Below are 17,026 nucleotides of genomic sequence, written 5' to 3' on the forward strand. Positions count from 1 at the left end.
ATAATGGTTGAAACTGGCATGCATCATGGAGATCCACATTTTCTGCTCCTACTTATAATAAGCAAGGTTATCATATTCAAGCTTACCCAGACGACATCTGATTCAATTATCTATTGTTTTCTAGAAGCCATATCTACTGACTGTTTGTGGCTTGAAAAACAAAGATATGAAAATAGTCATTTTTGGTTTGTTTTACTACAATGACAGTATCAATATAGGTAGAGTGTATATTATTTTCTAGAGTGAGAGATTTAGTCTGCTGTAGGTGTAAATAAAAGACCTTAAACTAAGAGACAAAAGTGAACCTTTCAGACATTACTGTGATATTGGCTGCGTTATTATCAGTCTAACGATATCATGCACACAAGATCACATAGGTGCCATGCTGGGAAACCAATGATCTGGCTCTCATCTTGACTGCAGGCAAAGAATATCTCATCAAAGCTATAAATTTCATGAGTCTGTTCCAAAATTTAAAACCCTTAAGGAAAATGGCTTTCATGGTTCAACAGTTTTAAAGGGTTGTTCTTAGTTGGCTTTGTAACAAGGAAATTAATATTCTCCTAAACAAATCAAAATTATGCTACAGTCACATGCATTTTCATGCTGTTGCCATCAGCACTTACTTCCTCTCTAGATTACAAAGCCATAGACTCCACATTGAATTCACCATGGGGAGACATTTATTATCTGGTACGATTGCTTAAGATGGGGATGACGATGGGGGTAGAGATGAAAGTTGCTCATTTGTAGCTATGTAAAAGTTGATTTCTTGATATAATGTGAAATCTAGATTTAGAAGTAGATTTCTAATCAACCCTCACTATTCAGAGTGAATCTTACTTGTTTAGCCTACTGCTAAGAGAAGTAAGTTGCTCCAGTCCTGTGTTGTGTTAGCACCCAACCAGCAGAAATATGTGCAGGCCTAAGGCACCCATTGCACTGAGGAAATAGCAAAATAGTTAACTTATTTCTTCCGTGGACATCAATGGGTGTCTGAATAAATCTTAAGCAACTGTATGAGAGATACATTTGCCGCAAACATCCCCTTTTGTTTTGCATATGTTCAATTTAAACATCTATCTATCTATATATTTGTATCTGAGTAAAACAAGACAAATTCTAATGGGTATAGGACAGTAAAGATTTAGCAAATGCCTCCAACTGTTTAAGCTTAGAGGAAAGTCATTAATATACATATACACAAAATAAGCAGTAAGAATATCATTATCGCTTTCCAAAAACTATTAGGGAAGTAAAACTATCTAGACTCACCTCATTTCAACTAAATGATCAGAGTTACAAATGAAAAAACATTATACCCTAGGAAGACCATGTACTATTTAGTGTGCAAGGGAATGAAACTCAAAGTAGTTCATAGACAATTTAAATTTTTGTAGCAACTTGAGCACATATCTCTGCTTCCCCCTCACTCAGGCAAATGGATAGATTTGTCCAGAAGCTAGCTGTGATTTAAAATTTTTAATTGGTTTTAAATATATTTTTAACTGCAAAAGAACATTCAAATGAAAGAATATCATTAAAATAGAACATGGAATCATTACAAAGTTTTAAATACATTACATGTCTTCAAATATGGCATCACACTGACTATTTTTTGAAGTATGATGTTTAGATTTCTTTTAAATTTCCATTGGCACTTTTGTAGATAGTAATTACTTCTGAATTTTGCATCTTTGATGTTAAAATACCATTGCATAATATAGCCAGTTTACTTGAATGAAATCAAGGGATTTAACCCTAATTTTGTAAACCATATTACATAGTGTGACAAATGATTTCTGAAGAGAATAACCAGTATAAAGTATGATTTTTTATGCTAGAAGGAAAAAAAAGTCAAATTGTCTCTAGTTTTTGGCTATTATGAATAAGCTGTTATGAATACTTATGCAGCAGTCTTTGTGTGTGTTTACGTTTTCATTTCTCTTGCTTAAATACCTGCAAAAAAATGCAACCACTGCCGTGGAGTCAGATCCAACTCATAGCGACCCCTCCTTGGGTTTCCAAGGCAGTATCACTACAGAAGTAGATTGCCCAACCTTCCTTCCGGGGAGTGGCTGGTGGGTTTGAACAGCCAGCCTTCTGGTTAGCAGTCAAATGCTTTAGGCACTATGCCAGCAAAGCTCCCACTTAAATATCTAGTAGTGGAATTATGAGTTAGAACGGACTCTACAGCAGTGAGCTTAGGTTTTTGGTATATTGATGGTATATTTAATAAGAAAATATCAAACTCTTTTCCCAAGTTTTATAGCATTTTACACTCCCACCAGTATGTACAAGAGTTTCAGTTGCTTCATATGGCAAATTATTCCTAAAGGAAACTTAAGGTGATTCTACTTCATTGCTCACTATCCTAAACCAAGGGCCATGTATTTATGAAAAACTTTTAAAAAGGAAAATTGGGGATTTAATGGCCATAAACCACACCCAAACCCACTGCCATCAAGTCGATTCTGACTCATAGTGATACTCATTAGGTTTCTGAGGTGGCAAATCTTTATGAAAGTAGATTGCCCACTCTTCCATCCACAGAATGGCTGGTGGGTTTGAACCACCAGCCTTCTGGTTAGTACTCAGATGCCTTAGGCACTGCACTACCAGAGCTCCTTAATGGTTTATAGGTACCATTTAAATAGCTGGGGACATGCAGAGTGTCATTGTGCCTCTCACACTCAACTCATTGTAGAAATGTAAATAGTAAGACATGAGATGCCAACATGCATACTGAATAATCAGTCTATTGAAAAATAGTTGAGAAGCAGTAAGGTGCCTTCATTCTTGTTTCATATTGTAACTCAAAGAAGAAAAAAAGAAAGAAGGATTTTTATGTTTTGGAGCAGCTAGAATTGTAATTGTTTTGCTTATTTCATGTAAGCCAAAGATTTCAAAATGAATTAAAGTGTGGTTAATTAGTTGGGGAGAGAAATAACTAAAGGAGCGGCAGCAGAGCATGAATGAATGCTAACAGGAAAGACTGTACACTTTCAGGGAAGACAGTGAGCAGATAGAGGTCTGGTATTAAAAGGTATTACAAAATGATTAAATGTGATATTCCGTGAAAAGACTGCCGGGCTTTGAACTCCTGCCCTGCCCGTTATTAGGTACATACCATTCTATAACTTATTTTGCCTATAAGCCTCTGATTCTTCATTGGCAAAACGGGAAAAGCAATAGGACCTATCATGTCAAAAGGGACAATTAAAGCATTCTAAGTGATGTACCTGGAACATAATAAATATAGTAACTGTAAGCTATGATATGAATCATATATAGTGAAACCTGTGAGAGCCGGAACTCCATGGGACTGCCTTGTTTTTCTGAGTCTCCTAAGTTTTCCACCTTTGACAGGGTGCAGTTTTACTTTTCTATTGCTCATTTAAGTGAAAAATATTTGCGTTTTTCTTTCTGACAGGTTTCCACCTTACACAGGTTCCAGCTTTTGCAGGTTTCGCCGTATTAGTTCTTTTCAGAAGTGACACTGCTGATACAATCTTGATCTGTGCAAACGTGGGTATTTGGAATGAGACCCCTATGGGGAAAAGGTCAAATTAATTTTTGTATCTGTTATTGCAACGGCCCTCTGCAGATTGCCCTTCCTTCTCAAACTTATCTCTGGCTCAGTCTTTGCTCCAAAATTCATTCAAGGAGTCAATGCTGTGTGAATAGAGTTGTTTTCCCAATATCCATGTGTTTGTTACATTTTGAGGCCTCACATGCAAGGTCTGGTGATCTACTTCCTAAAAATTAGCTACTGGGAACCCTATGGAGCACAATTCTACTCCGACACACAAGAGATCACCCTGAGGTAAGAGCAGACTGAACAGCAACTTTTTTTTTTTAATGCTTCAATGGCTTTTCTATCTTACCCATTTGAGTATTTTCCATTTCAGGCTACTGTTTCATAGCTGCCAGGGCATCCTACTGTCACACCTTTATTAAGCTGGTCAGATTCATGTGATAAAAATATGGCTCAGGGCAAGGAATACTGATTCCATTCTTAAGGAAAGTTGTATGCTGGCATTCCATTGTAAGCTTTCCAAAATTCTGCCTCTCGTTTTAAGAAACTCTGCCCTAAATAAACAGATATCTGCCAAAGATATTTGGCTCTGCAAGTTGCAAGTGAATTCTTGCTCCTTCTGTGGTTGGCAAATAATACCTTATGGATTAGATTCAAACCCTAAACAACACATTGTTGTCAGTTGATTCCAACTCATAGTTACCCTACAGGACAGAGTACAACCACCCCCTAGGGTTTCCAAGGCTATAAATCTTTATGGCAGACTCCCTCATCTTTCTACTGCAGAGGGGCTGGCTGGTGGATTCCAAATCAATCAACCTTTGGGTTATCAGCCAAACACTTTAACCACTGCATCACCAGGGCTCCTCTGGAATTAGATCCAGGAGGGCAAATAGCTGGTTTACAAGAACTCTGATAAAGATAGGGGTCAGAGGAATTTTGAAACACTTCTAAGCCAAAGAAAGACATATGAGAACTATTCCTGAAATGTCTAGAAAAAGTACTTAGGGCCCTGTACATAATAGGTACTTAAACCAAAAACCCACTGTCATTGAGTCATTCCAACTCACAGCAATCTTTAGGAAAGAATAGAACTGTCCCATTGGGTTTCCAAGGCTATAAATCTTTACAGGAGCAGATTGCCTCATTATTCTCATGCAGAGGGCCTGGGTTTCGAACCACCGACCTTTGGCCTCGCAGCCTAATGCTTTAACCACTGCGTCATCAGAGCTCCTAATAGGTACTTAGTAAATATGTTATGAATTAAAATCATAGCACTACTTTCTGCTACCAAAAAACCAAACCAAACTCACTCCTGTCAAGTTGGACCAAGTCATTGTGATCCCTCCTTGGGTTTCCGAGGCAGCTCTGGTAGCATAGTGCCTAAGGCATGTGACTGCTAACCAGAAGGCTGGCCGTTCAAACCCACCAGCCACTCCTCAGAAAGAAAGTTGGGCAATCTACTTCCATAGTAATACTGTCTCAGAAACCCAAGAAAGGGTCGCTATGAATCAGATCCAACTCGATAGCAGTGAGTTTGGTTTTGGCTGATCACTACGGAAGTAGATTGCCCAATCTTCCTTCTGAGGAGTGGCTGGTGGGTTTGAACTTCCAGCCTTCTGGTGAGCAGTCACATGCCTTAGGCACTATGCCACCAGAGCAGAGAATGTTAAATTATCATATCTTTCTAATCTTTCCCTTGCATTTTAAGATTATTTATTTGATAAATAGGTTGATGAACTCAGATATTAATAACTAGAATTCTGTTAAGACTGTTGAAGAAGACAACAGAAACTAGAAAGGGGAGAAAAGACTTTTGGTCTTTTCTTTTAGGTCATCCAGATGTGTTATCATTTAGGTTATGAATAAAATTCTCTCTCTCTGTTCTCTAATTTCAGCTAAGAATTTTTCCCTTTTTAAAATAAGAATATTTTAAAGGTTTTGCTTTTAGATAAAAGTTTAAATTGCTCTTAAAAAATCATACAAATTGCAAATGCAAGCTCTTATTTTATTTTCAATGACTTTATTGAGAACATTTTGCAAATTAGATTTTACAATTTAACATTTTACAATTAGAAATTTTATCTGCTACTACATAAGTTGCAAACTTTTCAAAACACTACAGAAAATCCTTTATTTTTTTGGATTTTTCTGTTCCATGCTGAGCTCCTGAGATATATTTTTTCTTTCAGCTTCATTTTCATCTTCCTGTGAAATAAATTTTAGAAAACATTAAAATATGAATTTTAGGGCATTTTATCAGCTATACTTAACACATTTTTATTATATTTACCTGAGGCATTATTAACTATTATGATTTCAGTAACCCTAGGAAAGAGACAATCAACATAAATCATAAAATTATGTAATGTTTAAATATCTGCAGTGGGTACTATCTTATACTTTGACAAAAACTTTCTGATATGCTTTTAAAAGCAACCAATCTCATCAATGCCCTAAAAATTACTTTTAAAAACTGCCACTGAAAAGTGTTCTTTTAAAGGGGTGAACCAGATATTTTTACCTCCCTGTCTGATAAAAAACAATAAATTTAACTTCAGAGACACTTTATGCGCTCCTGTATGGCACTTTTGTCCCATCTAGCATACTTTCTTGACAGGTCTGCCAATTTTCCAATTACTTGTACCACCATATGTTATCTGAAGATCAGTCAAGTCTAAAATAGGAAACACGGGCATGTCAGGCTATAGAATGCTTACAATCTTCTATAGATTCGATTTTAAGTGGTGGCCTCATAATTCACAGCAGGTTCCTGTGGAACATGGTGAATAAATGAAGTGACATCATAATGTCCACTTCCATAGGAATGAAGTGTATCTTGTGTTCAATATTAAATGGTGACCTTCAAGGTATAAATAATGAGAGTCTGGAAAAATATTTCATCTTACAATTTGTAACTCATCTCATCGTATATGGTCCTTCAACAAAACCCTGCACAAAACAGTCTAACTTCCAAATATTTTTGATTGTCACATAAGGCCCTCCATTTTTCAGAAACTGAAATAAAAGGCACCAGCTAACCCTTTATTGAGTTATTTAAAGCATGAGTCACAATTTTTTAAATATCTCTAGACAACAGTAGTATCAGTATCACCAAATACACCACCCTATATCTCTGTAGCTTATAAAACCAAATTCAATTCAGTTAAGTAAGTAATGACTCTGCCAAATGAACTGACAATGTAAATGCAAATCAAGATATAGAAATCTTTTTTTTTTTGTGAAAAACCATAATTCTTGCCTATAATCATTATCAGTGTGGAGAAAGCTTCCTTTATATACTTTGTCTCTCTGTAACATTTGTAATTTAAACTTTGACAACACCAGGAAGTAGAGAAATTATCAAGATTATCACCAAGCCAAATCAATACAGAGATGTGAGATACAAGGGATAGAGTTTTCAGTTATCAGTTTTTGGTGACATAATATTAATTAATTTTCCCAAACACGAACAGCCACTGTATGCTAATTTTTTCCAGTTTATTTCTAGGGAACATGTACATTATAGTCAATTATACCTGATTTACTTTTGAAAATCCATTAATTAACAGGCTTTTTCTATTTTAGATAGAATACATGTTAATTATATCCTAGTAAAGAGTAATTCTGACATTCCGTGTTCCACTGTCTTTGTCAGTTCAGACACTGCCAGAAAGTGTTAAGTCTCTAGGTAAAAGCAGCAAGGATTTTTTGTTAGGTAGCATTGCATTGTGTTAGGTAGCATCTACATGTTCCTCAAGTCCGGGCCTTATATTTTTTAATATCAATATTCCTAGCATCTTACACATGCATTTAATGTTTAATTACATTTAATATGTAATTACAGTAAAAGAGTGGACTTGAAAATGAATGAGAGGTCTGCCTGGACCCAAGGTCCCTGGGTGGTGAAGAGTTTGCCTTCTACTAGTAACCAAAAGGTTGGCAGCTTGGCTCCAGCCAGCACTATGGAAGAAAGGCCTGGCAATTTACTTCTGCAAGATTAAGCCATTGAAAACCCTATGCCACACAGTTCTGCTCTAATACATATGATATTGCCATGATTCAGAACTGACTCAACAGCAATGAGTTTGGATTCTGGTTTTGCCTGAACCATAGGATTGCACATGACTGTCTCTTATGCAGCAGTCAAGGAGCTTTGGTGGCACAGTGGTTAAACTTTTGGCTGTTAACCAAAAGGTCAGTGGTTGAAACCCATCAGCTGCTCTGCAGGAGAAAGAAGAGGCAGTCTGCTTTCAAAAAGATGTACAGCCTTGGAGACCCTATGGGGCAGTTCTACTCTGTACTATAAGGTCCCTATGAGCCAGAAACGATTCGATGGCAGGTGAGTTTAGGTTTTTGGTATGTAGCAGTCACACTTCTAGTAATCGTAACTTTTTAGAACAGCACTGAAAACAGAAATAACAAAAATCTCTGAGCAACATTAAACAAAATTATCAAGCTCATACCTTTAAATTTGTAGAAGAGAAATAGAGGATTAATCAGGAGGACAGTGTACTAAGTTTCCACACCAATATGATTTACTGGTTTAACAAGGTTAACTAGTTTTCCCAAGCAGCTTTAATGCTGCTCCAAGTCAAAATAGAGCTATGAAGACTTAATAATGCCAAATGGTACAATAGAGTTCATAAAGATTTTGTTCTATACCCTGGTTTGGTGAGTAGTGTTTGGGGTCTTAAAAACTTGGGAGTGGCCATCTAAGATATAGCTATTCACTTCTACTCATTCAGAGCAAAAGAGAGAAATGGAAGCCAGACTCAAAGAAGAAATTAGTCTACATAAACCACAGCCTATTCTACTCTCAGACCAGAACTAGATGGTGCCCAGCTACCACTGTCAACCATTCTGATCAGGACCACAGAAGTCAGATTCTAATAGAATAAGAAAAAAAAAAAAAATGTGGAAAAAAATGTGCAATGGAACCTGAAATTCTTAAAAAATCTAGACTTACTGTCTTGGTTGAGACTGGAGGACATCCTAAGACTACTGCCCTCAGACATTCTTTAAACCTTGAACTGAAAGTAGTCCCTGAGGTCATCTTTTTGCTAAATAAAGGTTGGCTCACAAAATAATGCATATCACCTGTGAACACTGTGCTCCTTTAAAAAAAATCATCCATATATACAGACTAGATGGTCAACAATTACTTTAAAACAAAGATGAGAAGGTAAGAGGGCAGGGAAACCAGATTAATGGAGATAGAACCACCAGAATAGAAATAGTAAGACCATTCCCACATTGTGAAGAGTGGAACCAATGACACTGAACAATGTGTACAGAAATTGTTGAATGGGAACTTAACCTTCACCAAAAACACAATAAAATATTATGGAAAAAAAATTAATAATCACCCTGAGGTGTAGCAAGTGTCTATACTCTTAACTTTCACATTTAACTATGAATACAAACCATAGAACCACATTTTAAATAAAGTTATTTGTGCAACTTCCATTAATTTGGCTATAGAATAATATATGGGTAATATATAGGGAAATATGCAAGTAATTAACCTTCTTAAGATAATGGTAGTTTTCCATGGCTTTGTTATTATATTTTCCTTAGTGATAAAGTAAAATTTATAGATTCATGTCTTGTCTACTCTGCCTGCTGTTGAAGACAAGTGCACAACTTTTCCACATTTATCTTTATGTTAATGATTTCAAAGTAACAGTAATAGGTTTCGAATCACAAATAAAAGCATAAGAATTTGATCCAATAAAGCTCCAGAAGGGATTTTAGAGATTGATTTGGCTGTTTTTGTTTTTTTTTTCCCTTTGTGAGGGTGGGGAATGTGGGTGATAATCTGTATTTTTAACAATGCAGGTCAATTTTTATAAGAACTTTATATTCAGTACAAGATTAATAAAATCATTAAAGTAGCACAGGCACCAAATCAAATATCATTAACAAATGACTGTATAAATGAATAAAATGGTAAAGATAGGGTGATTTTTACCAAAGTATTCCATTCTTACTGGATATTAAATTTCTTGTGCTAGATGGCAGGTTTCTGTTGCTCTATGCTGAGATAAGACATCTGTTTGTTTCCCAATGAAAGAAGACCCTTGCTACATGGATCATTTTCTTAGTGACAGCCCTGACAAGTTTGACATTTGTTTCATGAAGTGTTCTGAAGCAGCCAGAAAGAATATGTACCCTTTGGGGCTACCAGGAAGTAGGCTTATCTCTTAATGTTTAAGCTTGCTCATACTTAAAAAAGAATATATGTTGATTATAACCTTGCAGATCTGCTCGTTGTTGTTATGTGCTGTTGAGTCAGACCCGACTCATAGTGTGACCCCTCCTTGGGTTTCCGAGGCAGTATCACTACGGAAGTAGATTGCCCAACCTTCCTTCTAAGGAGTGACTGGTGGGTTTGAACTGCCAGCCTTCTGGTTAGCAGTCAAGTGCCTTAGGCATGCACTACACTACCAGAGCTCCCAACGTAATATTAACACCTAATAACTAAATATGATTCCTTAGTGTTCCTGCTCTTTTTAGAGTGACAGAAATGCTACAGTAAGGATGAATAATTTCCAGGACATACACAACAGTCTAACGCACCAGGTGGCAATATAAGACTAAAAGAGTTATTCTAACAGGGAAAGAAGTAAAAACGTTGCCATCTTTATCTAAACTAAATACCTCTTACCAATCAATAAACTAGCAAGATACTGTTTAAATGCTATTCATCTCATACCATCAATTTGGGGTAGAGGTGCCCTTCAGTTTTTCATTATTTACAAACTTGATATAGTTCTCATAATAGTTCAAAGAACTGATGCAAATTAAAAAAAAAAAAAAAAAATTCAAAACAAACCAGCCATCCTGCTTTTCCTTTCTCTTAGAGGTAACCAACTCCAAAATAATACACAGTTGTTTTAGCACCTGGAGTATCTTTTGCTCAGGTGGTATTTAGACTCAAATTATAGTCTACAAGTAAAAAGGACTGTATATTCACCCTGCAGACGATAGGTTTTTTAAATGATTTCTTTTAAAGGGAGGATTATACAAAGGAACGACATTCCCTACTAATCCTTTTATCTTTTAAAAAATAGCTATATAAGTAACTTATAATGAAAAAAACTAACACACATCACCTTAATCAAGTGATCAGGTTATCATTAGTAATACATATTGACAGTAAGCCCCTGCTATGACACCCTAAGAAGGCCACATCATCTCAAGTAGCCTTTCCAGTAATGTTATGACTTCAATCTAATCATAAGAAAACATCAGATAAACCCATATTGAAGGACATTCTACAAAATAACTGAACCAAACACAAAAAACAAAACCCACTGCCATTGTGTCGACTTCTACTTACAGTGGCCCTACAGGACAGAGTAGAACTGCCCCATCATGTTTCCAATGCTGTAAATGAAGGAAGACTGCTTCATCTTTCTCCTGCAGAGTGACTGGTAGGTTTGAACAGGCTACATTTTTGGTTAGCAGCCAAATGATTTAACCACTGTACTACCAGAGTTCCTTAAATAACTGAACAGTGCATTTCAAAAGTGTCAAGATTATGAAAGACAAAAACTTGGAACCATCAGAGACTGGAGGAGACAAAGGAGCCATGACTAAACGCAACATCAGATCCAGATCAGAAAAAGCATATGAGTAGGAAAACTGGCCAATTTTGAATCCAGTCCACAGATTAGTTAATTTCCTGGTTTTGATAATTGTGCTACAATTCTGTAACACTTTAGAAGAAGATAAAGGGCAAAAGGGGATTTTCTGCAACTTTTCTGTTAAGCTTAAAATTATTTCAAAGTACAGTATGTGAACTGCTGTATGGAAAGTGAATTTGCTCTGTAAATTTTCACACAAATCACAATTAAAAAAAAAATTATTTCAAAGTACAAAGATAAAAAAACAAATAAAAAAGACCACTTAAAGATTTCTAAGTTTAAATGATGCACAAGTAGAGGTTAAATTAAAAAATAATTCGAAGCACCTCTAGCTCTTATATTAAAATACACAAATAAAATAGCTTGCTTTTCTTAATTCTACTTACAGTTCTTTTCCTAAGTACTTTAAATTCTCATTATGGTGATGCTATTTTTTTGTCTGTTTTTCTGTATTTTCTTACTTTTCCATCGTGAGCATATATTACTTTCTTAATCAGAAAACATGGCTTTCTTTTAATAAGTCTCTTTGTAATCTGATCACTTACACTATTTTCAAAAATAAGTGACAATAACGGAGACTCTATTTACCATTGTTGTTGTTGTTGTTATTTGCCATTGAGTCGGCCCTGACTCCTAGTGACACCTCCTTGGGTTTCCGAGGCAGTTATCACTATGGAAGCAGGATTGCCCAACCTTCCTTCCAAGGAGTGGCTGGTGGGTTTGAACCGCCAGCCTCCTGGTTAGCAGTCAAGTGCCTTGGCACTATGCTACCAGAGTTCCATTAGGATGTTGTAAGTTGTTTGTACTTAACTAAATTTGTTATTCACAGCAAGACATGTTTTTACAATGGTAAAAAGACTTGAGAAGGTGCAAATAAGCATTAATCTAAAATGTTTCTATTTGCTTATGATATTTTCTTATATTTTAAATATTCTTTTGACTAATAAAAGAGAAGCCAGAGGTATTGTAATTGGATTCAAATTAGCTGTAGAAATTATCTGCATGCTTTAAAAATGTTCCTTTTAAAAATATAAGCATATGTATAGTTGTTAGGAAAAGAAAAATAGGCACACTCAACTTATTCTGTTAGTAGTTATAGAAAAATTGTAGAAAAGCAATATATATTCTAATATGTGGTCCACTGCTATCTGTTACACACTTAAGACATACAACAGAGAGAACCCTTAGCAGCGTTTACGATTGTGCTTTTAATCCAGAAAATATGCTATTGCTGCACAGGAGGAAAAAATTTATCATAATAACTGGAGAAATACTGATGATAATGAAAATGTTTTAGGCAAAATGAGCATGCTGTATGCTGCAGACTAAAATTAATTAGAGTTTTTTACATTTTACAATTCCACCATAATTCTTTAAATGGTGCATTTACTTCATGGTAATAAACACATGGATCATTAAGTAAAGTGCAAAATGTGTGTGATGTGCTACATTGAACAACCTTTGGCCCTTTCTTCTGTACTTCTGCAGTCAGTTCTCCAGTGCATTGAATAAGCAATTGAAGACCACAATTAAATTTCCTGACTTTGCATATTTGAGATTCTTATTTCATTTAATACAAAAGACGATTAATCTAGCATTTTATAACTGAATTCCAACTTTAGTGGGCCATGATAGATATTGAAATGAACTTACAAGAAATGCTTAATTAAATTTACTGCAAAAATCATGTTTTTTTTCTTGTGACAGAAGTTGTATATTTAATTAGAAAGTTAATGCCATGTTGAAAAATTAACTTGGGGGGGTATTAGTAAATCAGCTGAAACAAGTGTATCATTAAACAGAATGGAGACATTTTGTAAATTTCTACCTTGTTGATTTACTTAGTGATTCAAACAAAGGAATTCCCTTTCTTTAATACTATAAATCATATCAAATTAAAATATTAAAAAAGGGCAGTAATAACTTTCTAATTTTATGTAGGAGAATACATGAATAATTCTTTTTTTTTTAAACTTTTTATTGTCGTTTGGGTGAAAGTTTACAGAGCAAATTAGTTTTCCATTCAACAATTTATACACATTTTGCTTCATGGTACTGATTGCAATTCCCATGGGAAGAAGGTAGCAGCATTCTTCCCATGTCCTCCCTGTGTTCCCCCTTTCCATTCATCCTTCTTCCTTTCCCTTCCTGACTTCTGAGCTTTGTTTTTGGGCAAATGCTGCCCTTTTGGTCTCTAGGGTTGATTGTTCTATATATTCTTTTTGTGGAGCAATCACCACTCTCTCCAATTCATGATCTGGGGACACATGTACTAGAACAGATATGTTTTTCTAAGTCTTACTTTAGCTCCTACTGTAGCTTTTTACCTCTTGGTGGTGGCTTTTGGTAGCATGAATGGGGCAGCTAAAAATAAAACTTTGGATTTTACATGTATGATTTGAGATCAAAAGGAATATTCTTGACCAGGGAAGAAAGGCCCCCAAAAGTGGTGCAGTAATCTAAGGAAGGTGTACAGTTTGAACCACCAACCTTCTAGTTAGCAGTCACATGCCTTAGGCACTGTGCCACTAGAGCTCCTTTATTTATATTTACAGCAAAAGAAATGAAAATCAGTGAGTAGAAGGTGAGAGCTTGATAACATAGGTTAAACGAAGGAAATCAAATGATGGATGGTGTGAGTGAGGGGAGATGCTTAATGAACATAAACCTAATTATTTATGTATGGTCTTGAAGACAGAAAATTCTCTTCTCTAGCAGACTTCTAATACAGGTAGCCCCAGATTTATGATGGGGTCTTATTCCAACAACTCTGTCATTTGTTGGTTCTGACATAAGTTAAATACCTCTTTGTCTTTTTTTTTTTAGTTTTCATTATTATTGCTTTTTATTATCAGTATCTTTATAAATCTAATCTTTGTTTTTGAGGGTTGGAAACATTACATACAAACAACTGTAAGAGAACAGATGAAATGGTAACATCACCAAATTACATACTGCAATACTATATGCGGTACATATTAACTAATGATAAGATGTACAAAACAAAAGTCTGTTGTAACTGTATTTTATCATAAAGTAGAATCATCATAAGTTGGGAACTACCTATACTTTGGAATAAGCATGGAAGTATATACTAGAAATCTATGTTATGGAAAAATTGATAATATTTATGGTTTAAAAGACATTATCTGCCTTTGAAATATTCAGTATTTAAGTATTTATTTAGTTTTTATATATTTAAGTTGATTATAGGAAAAAAATAAAAATAAAACAAAAGACCAAAAGAACTCTCAAATTCCATAATGGGTCAACATAAATTTTCAAATGAGGACAGCACATGTCCAACATACATTTATTAAAGTTTATGGTACACCATGACATGATATTTAGAAAATATTTCTTTAACAAATCAGCCATTAGTCACTATATAAAACATTTAAGATCTTCTAAATATTGTTCAATCATCACCCTTATCTGTTCCCAAATAATAACATAAGTAATGTTATTGAACTGCATATGTGAGGACTGCTGAAATGTCAAATGTTGTAAAATGTATATATATATATATACAACCAAACTCACTGCTTTCAAGTCATTTCCAACTCATAGCGACCCCTCCTTGGGTTTCTGAGATGTTATCTCTATGGAAGTAGATTGCCCAATCTTCCAAGAAGGAAACAGCAAAGAGGGAGACAACCTGAGCTGTGGATTCTTGGCTGATCAGAGGGTTCAGCCATTTTGATTGTTTACAAGTGGTGGCCATTTTGGATATTTAAAGTGATAGCATTCTCATTCGGATTTCAGGGACCTAAGAATAGGTTCCGTTTGCCAAGGATGGCAGGAACATACGGGAGGCTGATGACAGGAAAGGAGACAGGTGGTGAGTGTATAAGTGCTGTCAACTAGCAAATAGAGGAGCATAGTATCCCGCTTACGTAGATAACATGCAAAAAAACAAAGAAATTGAAAATTGTGGGCAAGTGACTCCAACATACAATCACCAATTAAATATAAGCACAAAAATGTCACAGTATCTTGGAGACAGCAGAGCATCAGTTCACACAAAGAAGCAAGATAAAGCAGGAGAAACAAGGGACCAGGATATAGGCCCAGAACATATGCCTGAGAAAAAAAAGCAGCATTGGAACTTCCTGATAAGGAATTCCAAATAATTATATTCAGGTATCTTCAAAGGATTGAGAGACAGATCAAGGAAAACAATGACAAAATTGACGAAAACACCCTAGAACAATTTCAAAAGGCATACAAGAACAAAACGATAAAATAAATGAAAAATTAGAAATGATAAAAAATCTACACATAGAAACCCAGAAGATTAATACTAAATTTTCAAAAATGCATAACACATTGTTCTAGTTACCTAGTGCCACTCTGACAAGAATATACCACAAATGGGATGGCCTTAACAAACAGGAGTTTATTCTTACAGTTTGGAGGCTTTAAGTCCAAGTTCAAAGTGCCTGGCTCTAGGGGTTGGGTGAAAGCCCCTCAGCCTTGGGCTTCAGCTCTGCCTCCAGCTCCCAGCCCACTGAAGCTAGAGGTGTTTCTTCACTCAGACAGCTGCTGGCTGCTGAGGCTGAGAAGCCCAAGGTTGACAAATAAAATGGCACAGTCCCCATGTTACCAAACCACATGGGAGGCCATTCATTTAAGTCCATTGTAAGTCTTGAGGTTGGCAGAGTATGGCAGGCTACTGAACAACGACACAGCTACATGTGGGGTCCAAGTGTGCCATAGGCTAGAGACCATTCCCAAAGCTGCTTTTTGTATACGGGAATCAGACCACATAACCAAAGAAGCTACTCAGCTGCTTGTGGCAGATCCCACCATGGAGTTGACTGCCAGTCTCATCATGAGGAATAACTACCCACAGCTACCCAGCCACTCAAGCAGGCCCAGCCAAGTTGACACAAAAACATAACCACCACACACATCAGAGGGCAAAGGAGTAGAATTGAATCAATGGAAAACAGTATTAGTGAGATTGAAGACAAATACCTGAATACTTCTTTTGAAAGAGATCAATCAGAAAAAAGATCAAAACAAAATGAAGAAAGCCTAAGGTTCATGTGGGATACAATCAAAAGGAATAACCTAAGTGTAATCAAAATTCCAGAACAGGAAGAGGTAAATAAACCATAGAGAAAATCATCGAATATTTGTTGGAAGAGAATTTCCCTGATATGGTGAAAGATGAGAATACACCCATTCATGAAGTCCAACGAACCTCAAACATGTTAGACCACAAAAGAAAATCACCAAGACATATCATCATCGAACTCACCAAAACCAAAGACAAAGAAAGAATCCTGAAAGCAGAATGGGAAAAACATAAAGTTACCTACAAGGGGCAACCAATAAGACTAAGCTTGGATTTCTGGGCAGACACCATGCAAGTGAGAAGGCAATGGGATGGTATATATAAAATTCTGAAAAAGAAAACTTTCCAACCAAGAATTATATACCCAGAAAAACTGTTCTCAAATATGATGGTGAAATTAGGAGATTTCCAGATAAGCACAAATTAAGGGAATTTGTTAAAACCAGACCAATCTTGTAAGAGATGCTAAAGGGAGTTCTTTGAAAGAGAACCAACAACAGCAAACAAGTGACCATTAACACACATGATGACATAACCCAGAAACCAACCCAGTTATAGAAGTATCCAAAGTAAGTAAGCCTAAAAGATTTTAAACAGGGAACCAGAGACATCAATTGACAAATGAGGACAACTACAAACCAAAAAGAGGGAAAAAGTTGTGTAGTTACAGAATTTGTCAATGGTAGGGAAGTCAAGAGAACTGCAAGATACAATGGACTGTTCTAAACTTGGGAAGAAATTATAAATCACAGG

At 35.8% G+C, this 17,026-nt stretch overlaps 1 protein-coding gene across 1 annotated transcript in view; it reads right to left on the bottom strand.

Moving 5' to 3' along the window:
• Positions 1 to 5,671: 5,671 nt before the first annotated feature.
• PHF14 (PHD finger protein 14) overlaps positions 5,672 to 17,026 on the bottom strand; it is a 254,861-nt gene continuing 243,506 nt past the window's right edge. The window contains exon 18 of the mRNA XM_042781427.1: positions 5,672 to 5,746. Coding sequence (XP_042637361.1) covers positions 5,672 to 5,746 — 75 coding nt within the window. The remainder of the gene's footprint in view (positions 5,747 to 17,026) is intronic.

This window comes from Orycteropus afer, unplaced genomic scaffold (genome assembly GCF_000298275.1).
Source record: "Orycteropus afer afer isolate SDZICR_OR568_19922 unplaced genomic scaffold, OryAfe1.0 scaffold00119, whole genome shotgun sequence".
In the NCBI taxonomy this organism is placed as follows: domain Eukaryota; kingdom Metazoa; phylum Chordata; class Mammalia; order Tubulidentata; family Orycteropodidae; genus Orycteropus; species Orycteropus afer.